The sequence below is a fragment of the Parambassis ranga genome, chromosome 20 (genome assembly GCF_900634625.1).
Source record: "Parambassis ranga chromosome 20, fParRan2.1, whole genome shotgun sequence".
NCBI lineage: Eukaryota > Metazoa > Chordata > Actinopteri > Ambassidae > Parambassis > Parambassis ranga.
The window spans coordinates 13,387,195-13,400,859 of record NC_041040.1 but is presented as its reverse complement, the minus strand read 5'-3'; the positions used below and the strand labels follow the sequence as shown (position 1 = coordinate 13,400,859).

Below are 13,665 nucleotides of genomic sequence, written 5' to 3'. Positions count from 1 at the left end.
CATCATTATAAAGCCAGCATGCAGTGTTATGTCACCAGCCGGCCGCCCATTCCCAGCCCTGCTGATAAAGTGTCCCTCTGTGTGGAGTGAGCCAGCAGTGGGCTACCATGAAGTGTGTCCCCACAGCTCAAGTGTTCCTCTGTAGCCACAGAGCTGCAGCAGGAAGTGCAGCTCGGGTGCCTCTCCACTCGTCTTATCAATGCAGCTTTCATTCTCCCTCGGTGGGGCAAGATGGAAGCTGTACAAAAGGACTACTGGTACTTCATGGCACTCATCTTTCTCTGTCTTCTTAAAGGTAAGCAGTCGATGTTTTTTAAATGTATGTATTTGTTTTATGACTAGCATTGTGTCATTTAGGATTTTACATCATTTTTGTAAATGATCGTTTGAGGGAAACAATGATCTATGATGTAGTTTCATGAGTTTTATTAATTCATATCAATAATTAAAGCAGAAATCATTCAGCCAGATGGGCAGAAAGTTTGTTATTGTAAGTTTTGTCAGACATTATTATTCCAAACCTGCCAGCTCTCTCCCACGGACTTCGCTGGACTCGAAATTAGTTGTCATTCAGCTCAGATGAAAGACTTTGAAAGAAGCTTGATCACTGACTATTGTCAGTTGTGTTTATGTGAACTGGCTTCAGTTTGCCTAATTACCATTACCCAAGGGACGGCCTCAGAGCTGTGACCGGCTTCAAGTGGAGGAGATTTTCAGACCACGTTGGAGGGTGTGAAACAACATGTCAAAACACAACTGCTTTATGTTTTCATCTTGTTTTAATGATCAGTTTAGAATGTTAACAGACAGTCCTTCTGTCAGTCACTGTCCAGGTGAAGGAGCCTGTCATAGTCCGTTTGGAGGAAGGGATGGTGCTGGGCTGCCTGTGTCCCTGGGAAGGCAACCTCAGCATGGTGTCCTGGACCAAAGTGCCAGACAAGTATCCGGTGGCTGTTTTCCATCCAGAGTACGGAGTGGCTTTTTCTCACCACTACAGAGAGAGGGTAGAGTTTCTGAGGACCACGCCAATGGATGGAAGCATTTCCATGAGAAACGTCACCCATCAGGACATCGGGCTTTACCACTGCTCCGTTCAGACCTTTCCTCAGGGACCATGGACCCAGAATGTACAGGTGGAGGATTTAGGTAAGTGGATGAGGTAGACATTTTGAGCTGTGTAGGATAGATGCAGTCCCATTAAGCTGTTGGAAACAAAATTACCCCCGTCCTATATTTACAGATGAGCCACCAGAGGAAGACAACCTCACAGAGCCACCTCCTACAGACCAGACTGCGGCAGATGCAGAGTTAGTGGCGGAGCAGAGCAACAATCTGACCATCAAATGTAACCATCAACACAACGGCACCGTTCACCAGGTCATCTTGGAGAGGATGCTGCACGGCCAGCCCTGGGGCATTATCGGGGTGTGTAAGAAGGTGGAAGGCGGCCTGGTGAGCGAGGACTACAGCGACAGGGGCACGGTCAGCTGCGAGGACAGCCTGGACGTTAGTCTGCATCTCAGCGACGTGATGCAGGAGGACAGCGGCTTCTATCGCTGTACCTTCAGCACAGACGCAGGCCAGCAGACCAACACAGTGCAGCTCACTGTCGCTGCTCCAGGTACACAAACATGTCGACCAAAGGACCTGATGGTGTCACTTTCAATGATTCATAAACATGCAGTGACACAGGAAACACAGTAAGAGTATCTGTGACATAGGTGTTGCTACATGGTGTATTATTAGAACCACAGATTCCTACACCACCACCGAGCTGTGTGTGTGATGCATCAAGGAAGTGTGTTCCAATGTGTGACTTTTTTCTCATTTTATAACCAGGTGGAATCAGCCTGTCTTTATACATGATGTATATTTACATCGGGGCCGGAGCTGCTGGACTTGTTCTACTCATTACCATCATCATACTGGCAGTACGGCACAGGTAACACACTCACTTCCTGTCAAAGCTTTTATTGTTAACACGTCCATATAGTGTTTATTGGACAGACCTGTCACATATTCTGCTGATCATCTTGGCCCAGACATCATTGAAAAAGAGATTATTAATCTCACTGTGTGTTTTCCTGGATAAATACAAGTTAAATATATAAATAGAAACTGTGAAAAGTGACATTTCATGCTGATACCTCCCAAAAACAACAACGTGTCATCCTCCCTACAGAAAGAACAACATTAGAGAGGAGTACAGAGTCAAACTGCACCCGTCTCAGAGACAGGTAGGCGTTGTGTACTTGATTCTTTCTACTCTTCTCTTTACACTCGACTCTTTCAAAGCGCTCCCACACCTGCTCATCAGACACACACTACATTACAAAGCCATCACCGTTTACAACTAATTTTCCATTATGAAGCATTCGCATCATCTGTTAACCTGTGATCTATGCTCACACACTTTACTAATGCTGCTTCACGACGACCAACAGTGTGGGAGCATCTAGATAACATACTGAAGAGCAGCTCAACAAAATGTTGGAAGTGACGCAGAACAACACAGAACACAGGGGGAACAAAAATAAAAAGATACATAAAAATTCTGAGGAAAATAAGACATTTGTAGAGAAAGTCAAACGTCTAGGAAATAAATAGCATTATTACTGAATATAAATAAATCCAAATAAATGTTTTTAGTCTTGTTCAGTGTTGCTAAGCAGCTGCTCTGTTAGTCCACACATTATCACCTGCCTCTAACAGCTTTAACACTACTAACATTTACCACGTCCTCACAGCCAAACTTCTATGAGAACGACAGTGTGTCTTCCTGGAGTGGGAAGAAGCACAGGCAGACCAGAAAAGAGCCCATCTATGCCAACATACGCTCACTCCACCCCCAACGCAGGCCTCATGCTAGATGAATGTAAAGTAAACATGATGCACTGCTCAGTGTGAGTACTCTGAGTGTTTCTATGTGTCACAGCTCATCTCAGAGTCAGAGAGCTGACGGGCTTGCTCCCACCAATTAAATGTAGTATACAGTTGCATAATTACTGTGAAGGAAATATTTGTTTTTGGGGTAATTTCTGACAGAAAACATCACACAGTAGAGCCGACAAAAGCCTGTATTATCACCCCTTTCACTTGTGTAACCCCTGAGTAAAACGATTGACAAAAGCCTGTGTAATTGCCCTCCTTTCACTTTCATCCCTCCTGGTTACTATTCAGAGCTTGACAATGGTGTCTAATCATCTAACGGGAAAGAAAAGCAGTCACTCAGCACTGTACCACCACTTGAGACCGCTGCCTGCCTCACTGGGCTATCTTGTCTAGGATGGCTGCATCCTGTTTGTTCCAGCACACACTCAAGCTAATTAGCTAATCCTGTGATTTAGTTTGTAGCTCCTCATGCATTTGTTGTGTCTGCTGTTTATTGACGCTCTCTGTGATGTGAAAAAGAAAAGTGTTTTTTTATGATAAGCTGTCTAAAGTTGTATTTATTTATTTATTTAGTTCTGTTTTCGCTTCTTTAAATCAATATGTAGGTTTATTATGGCACTGTGGTACTGTTAAGCTGTGTGCTGTTTGTGTAATCTGATCCATTTATCTCCATAGAGATGGAGGCAGTGGCAGAGGCAGTAATGGATTTGCGGGCTTTTTCTGCTATAAGAAACAAGACAAATGTGGAACATAAAGGGACAATGTATAGTTTGGAATGGCAGGTTCTTGCCTTCATTCTCTCGCGGTGCCGTTCCAGGTGAAACCCTGTGATGACACTTGTGCCGTGCATGCGAACAGCAGTACTGAAACTGATGTGTGATTGTTAATGACTTCCATGTGGTGCAAATAAAGAGTGCGAGAACCTCTAACTCACTGTGTTTCCTGTGCTGTAAATGAGGTGGAAAGAAACAGTGCTAAACTAAAAGTGATATTTAGAACACGGAACAGATTTACTCTCAAATGAACGTCTCTCTCTCTGTGTGTGTAGAGTGCGGCCAGCGGCTAAATACCAACAAACACCAGCCACCAGAAACTCTTGGCTCCGATTGACTCCTATTCAAAGAGTTAATTCAGCACACTCTAAAGACAGACCTCCTATACAAACACAAGCAATTCTCCACTTACTAATTAACTCTTCGTGCCCCAGTTAGTATCATTTAACACAATACTTAACAGTAGAGAGACCACCAATGGCCTCCTCCTAGATTAGACTGCCCACCCAGCTCTACCTGTCCTGTACATGTTTCCTTTAGTGGCCCATATAAATACAAACTATTATTATTATTAGCTCTAGTTTTATTTACTTTTAAGTGTCTGCTGGGTTTCCTTGTGTTTTTTGTACTTTCTGCATGTTTTACTTCCTGCTGTCCATTCCCTCCTCTGTGATTGGCTGTCCTGCCTTCATTGTTTCCACCTGTGTCTCTCACCCTCTCCTGGTGTGTTTAATCCATGTGCTTTCCCAGGTTTAGTTGCTCTGTGTGTGTGTATTTCACTGTGTGCTTCGTCATGTTCGCCTTTGTTGCATTTCAGTTCGTTTGTTAGCCCTTATGTTTTTAGACTTTTTCAGCCTTATGTCCTCCTCCTCTTTACCAAACAACAAGTGCATGTTTGTCACAGAGGAAACTGCTGATACATGGTAGAACATTCAATTTATTAATCATCAAAAACATTACATATGTACATTTAGTGAAAACTGTAGTCCTACACTCATGTAGTCAAAGTGCTATCAACATATAATCTAAAACAGGACACAAAACATGTCGGACACAAACAGTAATACTAACAGAAACCTATACAAACAAGTGAATGGCTACAATAAACAACAAAATGATGAAGGGCAGTCAGCTAGAATTTCCTCCAGTCACCTCCCAGTGCAGTGGAACTATTCTACATACATTTAGTAACCACAGTGGAGCTAAGAGTCATGACAACTAGGGCGTAAATATGGCCGGATATGTCAACAACGGGCTCTGTGGGAGTGATAACTGTCTGTGGACGGGCACTTCGAGGCTCAAATGAATATAAGGGCTAAATTCCTTTCACTAACAAATACTAAATAAAGGGACTACTGCCAGACCAAACACAAAATAAGTGCTTTTACATTTCCAGTTCTTCAGGAATCGATTAAAAAAACACACACAAAATAACATTTGACACTGAAAGACTTGCTGCCAACAAATTGATTGTCACTGGAAACCCCTTTTGTGTAGTTGCTGTCATTTCTTCTGTGTATCAAAAAGAACTCCCTTTTCTACAAATATCCAGGATTATGTCAGTATTTCAGGTGTGACGTGGCGTTTCACAGCTGGGTCTATACTATTTTAAGAAAAGTTGAACTGTTTTGAAGGTACAGAGCTAACTATTCTGTCAACAGCGGTAAACTCAAAGCCCAAAGTCATTGCTTTGGTTGGATCTCACACTCTGCGGTCTGTCGGAAGGCACTTCTTACTCGAGGAGGACGACGCTGAAACGTTATCATCACATATTCGCCGATACGTTCGGCTCATGCTACAGAATCGATGTAACAAGGATCTTTTCTAAGTTTTCTACTGTGATACTGTTGCTAAATGGAAAAAAAAACTCTTGCTTTGTCAGGCAAGTGGGTCAGAAACTGTTTTTACATCCTGAAACACATGAATATGAAGCTACTGCTATCAATAGATCACAATAAGTTCTGTGTGCAGTCTGAAATATTACAATCCCAAATTGTGTTTTGCAGGGGCTGACTGTGTGTGCGTGTGTGTCAAGCTAAGATAGTTGCGATCTGTAGCTCCATATTTCCCAGAAAGCAGTAGGATAAGTTCACAGAAAGAACTGGAACAACTTTAACAACCCTAACCTTCAAATCCAAGATGGCTGCTTTGTTAACAGCTAACAGCCTAGCTTCGACTATGTTGGTAACCTGTTTGTCCATAAAGGACAACAATGTGGTGCGTTCGCTTGAAAATTAGAGCAAGCACTCCAACCTTTAAACATGAAGATGCATGCTCTGTGTATAAACAACAGTATCATGCTGCTGATCAATACTTCTGTCTATATGTCTGTAAAGATCAATTATGTGTTGTGTCTCTGTTCTAAAATAACCTGTACGGCTTTGTGTAAGTTGGAACTGATAACAATAGCTAACATCTAGGTTTTCGGACTTGTACTTGAATGTGGTTTTACCGAGTGCATGTTTCCTTATTGAAATGTAGTGTCAGGGCACAGATGTAGGCCTCATCTTAGACCCGTAATAAGGCAGACTATTTAAACACGTTTTGTAAATGATCGCTGCCATCCAACTGTTCTGTCATCGATTACACATTTTTAAGAGAGCACAGTAAGTGTGGGTGGATGGTGAGTCCCTCTTGAATTGGTTGCTGAGGCTGCACATTGTTGGACCACCTCTGATGTGAGCTCATCAATAGTGGAATAAATAAACCTTTTTTAATGTGTGTTTGTACTTATGTGTAATGATTAAAAAAGAAGAATGGGAGAGGGGATCATGCTGGCTTCAAACAGGATGACAAAATAAACTTTAAAGGATTTTTGGTGCATTCTTTGAAGCTACTTCTTCTCTCACACATCATACAATCGCTCGCTCTACAGTTGACACTACCGTCTGTACCAGGAAATGATATATTACACATGTCACTATACATATTTCTACATCCTCTCTACAGTGGTGCCTAAAGTGTCCAGTGTTGCTCCATCAAGTCTCTTGTCATTGAAGGGGTCTGAGGCTGCAACTAGTTTCACAGCCACTAGAGGGCGACGGTGCCTCTTCATGGTGCTGCCGGCTCTCCTCCTGTTCAGGCTCATCAGACAGGAAGCTGGGGAAGGTCTGTGCTCGAGGGATAAAAGTCATGGCCAGGCCGGATCCTGAGGGGTGTACAGGTGGAGAGAAAGAGTCAAAAGGGACATTTTTAGATGACAAACTTTACATTTGAACAACAGACATATGGTGCAAGTGTTGCTTGGTTACTGCACACGAAGTAGGAGATATAAAAGCAACAACTTTTCACCATCTTGAACTCTCTGCTGTCATCTCTCTCTCTCTCTCTCTCTGCACCTTAATTTAAATTAATTGTACCAATTTGTTGTGCACTTCACACTGGTTAAAAGCGCTGAGGGAGAAGGAGTAATGGATGCTTGTGGGTGGAGGGCCGTTCTTGTGCGACTGTGAGAACATTAATAATATATTAGAATGCTGTTTGGAGATGTGCACACAGAGGCAGGCCCAGGATAAAGTGGCTGGCAGGCTGCTGATCATGCACCAACCAGGAAGTGGCCAATGATCAATATTTCAGGAGGTGCAAAACCCAATGCAACGCTGTAATCAACTTTAACCTATAGCATATATATGAGACTCTCTACTACAGCCGGCTGCACGTCGATATGTTTCCAATCAATTCACGCACACAAGTTAATTGAAATTTGATTAAGAAATTAAAATTTGATTGTTTTCTTCCAGGGTCATATTGACAGAGAGATCAGTTTTGCTACTGTTGTTGAAGTGCTTATTAGCAAATATGATTTTAAGCTAATCTCAATATAGTTAACACACAAACACACACACACGGAGCAGCAGCAGTAACCAAACGGAATAATGTTCAGACCACGAGACGCACCGCCAACTCCCCGAGACACAGAATATAAAACATGACCCAGTCAGCTTGGCAATCAATGTCAAGTGGCTGTGTGAGTGCATGTTAGAGAGGAAGGGAGAAGTGTAGTTAAAAAAAAGGAGAGGGAGAGGGAGAGCAAGAGAGAGAGAGAGGAGGGAGAAATGATGCACGAGGAAAAGAAACACAGAAAAAGCATTTTCCCGTGTGAGTGCAGGGAACAGCTTGCAGGAGGAGGCGCAGAGGGGCCGGTGTGGGTGTGAGGATGAGACCGAAAACAGTATCAGCCATAACAGGTGAGTCACACATACACACCTCTGTCCGCTAGCCTTTCTCTTCCACCACTCCCTGAAATAAAGAAAAAAACAACAACATAAGGCTCTAGCTTATGGTTTTTAAACGCAGCTTTAAGAGGTGAAAAAGAAGCAGGGATACTTTCTCCTCCCTCTGCGTAATAGATTGCTGAAACCACTGGTGTGCAACCAGGCATATCCTTCTCACATCTTTGCCAAGACAATCCCTCTCCTCAACCAAGGCCAATTTAGGCTAGGAAATCAAAAAAATTGGGGAGGCAGGGAGCCCGGTGCAGACAGAGAGGGGCGAAGCACATCTCATCATCTCCTCACTCATGTAAACAGTAGCGTTTGTTGTGCCAGACCCCTGAAGAGAGCCATGCACACACACACACACAAATTATTAAAAATAAAAACACACACAGAGAGACATGATGGTGTCAGCATCCCTCCTCCTCCTCCTGCTCTGCGATCCCTATGAGAAGCAGACAGTGATTTGTCAGTGCCTTTTCATTACCAGGGAAGGTCATGTCATCCTATCTGGCCTGGGGTGGCAGCTGCTGGGCCGGAGCAGACAGGACAGGCAGGGGGGTGGAGTGGAGGGGCACTCACACACAAACTGACAGAGAGAACAGTGGATACACAAGCAGCTATTCATGCTTGTATGTTGACACACACACACACACACACCTGTCTGCACCTTCCTGTCTCACCCAGGTGGCATCCTAGTAACAGCTGTAACCAGAGAAACAGAGGCTGGATGTACCACAAGCTCCAGATTATGCAACACTGCTGTCAGGAGCTGTTGTAGTAAAGAAGCCAGACAAGCAGCAAAGCACAGGAAGTAAAAATAAATCTCATTTGAATCAGGCAGAATGTGAACAACTGGAGCCCAGCTTTAAAATCTTTTGGGAACCACTGATTCATTGCACCTTCAATACAAAGCGAGAGAACACAGCTGAAGAAATGTCTGCAGCAGGAGGTTATGGCCTGTGGTGGCCATCCAGAAACTGAGCTGCTGAGGGCCAACACTGACTGCTCCTCTTAAAGTGCTGCCAACACAAGCACAATCATTGTGGACTGTTCGCGTTGGACTCTGCCACCAAGGGAGGGAGACTGTGTTTCAGCCAATAAACATCAAGGTCCAACTGCTCACATGGACTGTCAAAAAAGACAGAAGAAATGAAGCCCAAGCAAAGTGTCAAAAACTGCAGTTCCAAAAAAAGAGTAGCAGAACCCTATAGTTAACAGCCTGGTAAACACCCACCTCAGCTCCACTCATGTACCTTCCTCATGTTCCTGACGGTCGCCATGTTGGTCCGTCTAGGACCTAGACAGGCTGCCAACATGGCGACCGTCAGGGCCTCCCACAGCCGCCCCTTCAGAATCCAGAGGGTGACATCACAGACGGTCATCCACAGTTATTTACAGTCAGTGGTCTGCGCCTCATTAAACCCCACTGAAAGACTGCTCTTCAGTTATTTTTGCTGTGTTGTGTACATCCAACAAATGAATAGCTTCAGGCTACAGGCTATTGAAAAGCAGCTATTGGTGCTCAGCTTCTTGTTACTCAGATAAATACTAAATGATGTTTTTTTTTTGCAGTGTAACATTATGAATAAAATGATGTTTTCAATGGATCCAACTAATGCACACTCAGAGTAAAACTTTTTTTCCCTGTGACTGCTATGAATTTTTATGGAATTCATTTTTTTTTGCATCTACAATATTCCATGTTGCAGATAAGATGTGTGTGTTATCCACAATCTTGTCCCCGCGCCTTTGATACTTGCTGCCTCCCCTCGTATCACTCCCACCTGATCAAACTAGAAGAACAGCGTTCCATTTCATTAGAATTGCTAATGCTACGGCGCTAAACTGTGGAGCACAATAAAGAGGCGAGTGAGAGAGAGAGAGAGAAGCCAGACACTAAATGAAAAAAAAACAACATAAAAATGGCTTTACGGAAAAAATACAAGCATTCTTGTCCCCTTTTCTATTCCAATATTAAAGTTGGTAATTGAACCATTTCTGACAGACTTGCTTTTTCAACTCCAAAACTTTAAAGTGCACTTATTTCCACGCATCAGCAAACTCAGAGAGAGCTCGCCAGTTGCACTAAAATGCAAAAAAAGTGAATAACATTAGGAGAGTGGAGGTGGAAGACGGCACAGATACATCCTTACTGCAGATTAAAGCATCTCTGGTAGGTGTTATTGGAGGCTGATCAGGAACCCAGCACATCTGACAGCTATGATTTTCCAGACAAAAGCTTCTGTGTGGCGTGTTGAAGCATTTCCAGCTATATAAAAAGCAGCTGTAATTAACTCTTTCACTTCTCCTTGCTAACTGAGGCAGACAAATAAACAAATAGGTGAATAAGCTTCAACAGGGACAGAGAACTGTGTTGCTTAATTATTCCTCCGGACCCGCAGGGTGTTTGAAAGCAACCCGAGCATGACTCAGCAAATTGACTGTGCTGATTGGATATTCATCATGCACACGGTTGATGCAGCCAGGGAAGGGAGCAAAGGCAGCCAGCCACCACAGTCCAAAAACCTGATTTCCTACGTCCAAATTATTATTCCAGAGGCTAATTAATCCCAAAAAAATGCTTCAGTAATGGACAACCTGCTGAAAGTGTGTCTGAGTATGTCCAGATATTTAAAGAGAGATTCTGTGTTTTCATGTGTCATGATGGATCCTCTGCTGTAGCTGCCTGAGGTCAGCACTTGCAGGACATTTGTCATGTGTAAATCTTTTACGATCTCTTGTGTTTCCACTAGATAGTTTATAGTTCTCTCATCTCTAGTTGACAGTGGTTCATGGTTACACATTGCTGCAGAAGTCTCTCAGGATCCAGCTCATGCATGGCATGAGACAGGCCCCAGGACTCTGGAGACCGAGCAGGCTGACACCGTGGAGGTCATTTGGAGTTTGTTGTGGATACCTGCATGTGTACACAAACACCACAAGTCATATCTTATCAGTGGTCTCCTGTGCTGTGATTTTAATCCTGAAACTTCAAGTTTTCTACTTTAAAAAAGGGAGGTGGGTCAAACCAAAGAAAAAAGAGGAAGTTAAATCCCATACAGAAAGCGAGGTAATTCTGTTACCATGGTAACCTAGTCTGTGAGCATCACCTGGTCAGCAGGTGTCTCCTTTCCTCTGCAATCACAGTAGCTTGATGCCTTTGTTTTTTTGATGATTGAGCAGATGAGGAGGCTCAATTAGTTTACAGGGAGTTAGAGGACGAGAATGGATTTTTTTAAAATTCCAATTATTATATACTTCCTACACGCAGTTAAAAAGAAAAAGTAAAAAGCAAAACATGGTTTCTGTTTCTCATATTGTTCCACTGATTGATATAATTCAGCTCTTACCATACACCCACCTATGATATATGAGAGGACATTTATGTGTAATATTTACTTTTTTAATACGTCAAAATGTTATTAAAGTGAGGTACAACTGTAATGTTATGCTTAACTGATTTATATTTGGAAATTTGGCTGCTTCCACATCAGTTTTCACCAGTCTGAGCTGCACCTACATGAAAATGAATTTTAACATTTAGCAAGTGATTAAATACTAAACTTGGGCGCTGTCTCCAGCAGAACACTCTCCAACACCACCCCTCCGTCCTCACTACTGCAGCCAGGTTAATGAAAAATATGTTCAAAGCTCGACTACATTTCAAGGGGAGAAGTAGGCGGGCCTCAGCTGGTGAATCATGGCTCCACTGATGATGGCTTCTCAATAGCAGTGGTGCACGCCCTTTTACTCAGAGTCAGCCTGCTCAGAGCTGATTTAACACATTCAGTTCTGCTAATATAGCATCATATGATCACAGTATAATGACTTGCAGCCATGTTAAAAGCAGCACCAGCCCCCCCACCCAACATGCCTTTCACAGTCCAAACATCCCGCGTCTCTACAGGACTCTAACTCCCCACAATCACCTTGCCGTCCTCCTTGTCTGACGAGACCTCAAACACACTGATGCATTCAATTTATTCATGGGAAAGGAGGGCAGATAATGGCAGCTCCGCATGTGTATGAGCGGAGAAGGTGGAGGGTTGTTTTAAACCGGATGGACACACAGGGAAAGGAGTGGGAGGACCAGTGGATGTGCCAAGGTGATGGATGACAGAGAGGCTCCTCTGCTCAGCAGAGTTTGGAGAGGAAGAGCTTAAAAAGAGACTGGCCTTATAAATAATGACCCTGAGGTGGAGGCTTCTCCTTTTAGCATATATGAGCAAAAACATGTTGATGTTTGGAAAAGGAAGATCTCTGCCTTTTAAGCCTATCGGTGCACAATTAAATGATAATGAAAGAAAACACAGCATTAGCTTTTCAAAAGAACGTGACGTCAGAGCGACTTTCATCTCTGCCTGGCTCTATCAGCGAAAGCCAAAAGGCCCATAATCCTCAGATAAGTCTACTAATCAACTAATACCATGGACAGAGGATAATCGCATCAGCTCACTAATCACCTTTCTGCCTCTGGTCTACATCTACACTTTTTTTTAAGTATACATTAAGTGCACACAAAGGAGAAACAGGGCTGAGCTCGGATGATATGGACCACCTGCACAAATCATTTCTCATCATGTCATTTAATGAGCCCTACAGAGCTGATGCAGTTCAGAGGACGTCTGGTGTGAACGTCTCTCTCTCTCGAGGGTTAAGGTCTGGGCTCTGATCAAAAGGCAGATTGTCTTTGTTTGAAGTCGTTCTGTAGAAGATTTACTTTGATCGTCCCGCTGCAACACCAAGTTTCAACAGAGTGTCAGCCGTACATTATCCTGGAAGACACCTCATTGACCCCCCGGGGGATTCATCGGTGTGATTCCACATCCAAATGCTCCCTCATAAACTGACTTTTTTTCTCCATTTTCCAAAATGTATCAATGTATTACCGGGTGTACAGCATCACAGTACAAACACTAAACCAGACACACATCATGACCCACATACTTCATAACCAACGTTTCTAACAGCACACACATCTGAGTTATGAAACACAAACCTCGGCTATCGGCGTCAGCTTGCATGCCTGCAGGTCCATCAGTGGAACATGATGCAGTAAAGCAGTTTAAGACTTTATGTTTCAGAACAGTTCATTTGCAGGAAGCTGGAAAGTTTGACAAGATTAGCTTCTAGAGCTCTGTGAAAATCTATCTGTGAAAGTAGGAGTGGCTGTAACAGCCCAGTGCAGAGCGACCACTGAGGTGAACATAGCTACAATGCAAATCATGCTAATGCTCAATAATAAATTCCTGTTGTTATATTATTTAAATTATATTCTGTATTTGCAAAGAGAGTGTGTCTTCATGGTGGATTTTAGGCGAGAAACAGCATGTGTAATATTCTGTATATTCTGTATACCTATATTCTGTCTGTTGAGTCTTACTCCTACTCTTGTCACTGTCTCATTGTTTTCACCTGCGTCTCATCATCTAATCACCCGCTGCATGTGTGTATAAAGCTCTGTCTCCCTGTCTTTGTCTTTTCTTTGTTCTTTGAGTTTCAGTTTCTTCTTTACTCTCGGGTATTGCTTGTTTAAATTAGTTTTTAACATCAGTTTGACCTGAATTCTCTTGTTAAGTCTCTTGCACGACTCAGTAAATTAAAAAAAAAAAAAACATTTTCTTTCCTCTGTGTCTTCTTACAGCTAACTTATCTGTGCAACAGACAAAAGTTATTGCAGAAAAAAAATCAGACATGTTTTAGCTAATAAAAGATGAAAAAAACAACTAATTAACGCTGGTATTAAAAGAACATGAGTCACTGCTGCTCAGAGATATTGGTTA

General features: G+C 42.9%; 2 protein-coding genes across 5 annotated transcripts in view; one reads left to right on the top strand and one right to left on the bottom strand.

The window, feature by feature from the left end:
* The first annotated feature begins 113 nt into the window (after positions 1 to 113).
* On the top strand, positions 114 to 3,734 carry cd226 (CD226 molecule). 4 transcript variants are annotated; one of them, XM_028433126.1, is made up of 7 exons: positions 114 to 295; positions 823 to 1,146; positions 1,241 to 1,621; positions 1,840 to 1,942; positions 2,183 to 2,237; positions 2,748 to 2,903; positions 3,568 to 3,734. In XM_028433126.1, exons 1-6 carry the CDS (start codon positions 232 to 234, stop codon positions 2,871 to 2,873), a joined length of 1,053 nt encoding a protein of 350 aa, XP_028288927.1. In that variant the 5' UTR covers positions 114 to 231; the 3' UTR covers positions 2,874 to 2,903; positions 3,568 to 3,734. The 4 variants fall into 4 exon arrangements, with proteins under 4 accessions (XP_028288927.1, XP_028288929.1, XP_028288928.1 ...); XM_028433128.1 differs by lacking the exon at positions 2,748 to 2,903; XM_028433127.1 differs by lacking the exons at positions 2,748 to 2,903; positions 3,568 to 3,734 and adding an exon at positions 3,181 to 3,423.
* Positions 3,735 to 4,645: 911 nt separating this feature from the next.
* Positions 4,646 to 13,665, bottom strand: part of dok6 (docking protein 6) — a 41,394-nt gene continuing 32,374 nt past the window's right edge. The window contains exons 9-10 of the mRNA XM_028433097.1: positions 7,872 to 7,904; positions 4,646 to 6,813 (exon numbers count right to left, since the gene is read on the bottom strand). Coding sequence (XP_028288898.1) covers positions 6,656 to 6,813; positions 7,872 to 7,904 — 191 coding nt within the window. The 3' untranslated portion in view covers positions 4,646 to 6,655. The remainder of the gene's footprint in view (positions 6,814 to 7,871; positions 7,905 to 13,665) is intronic.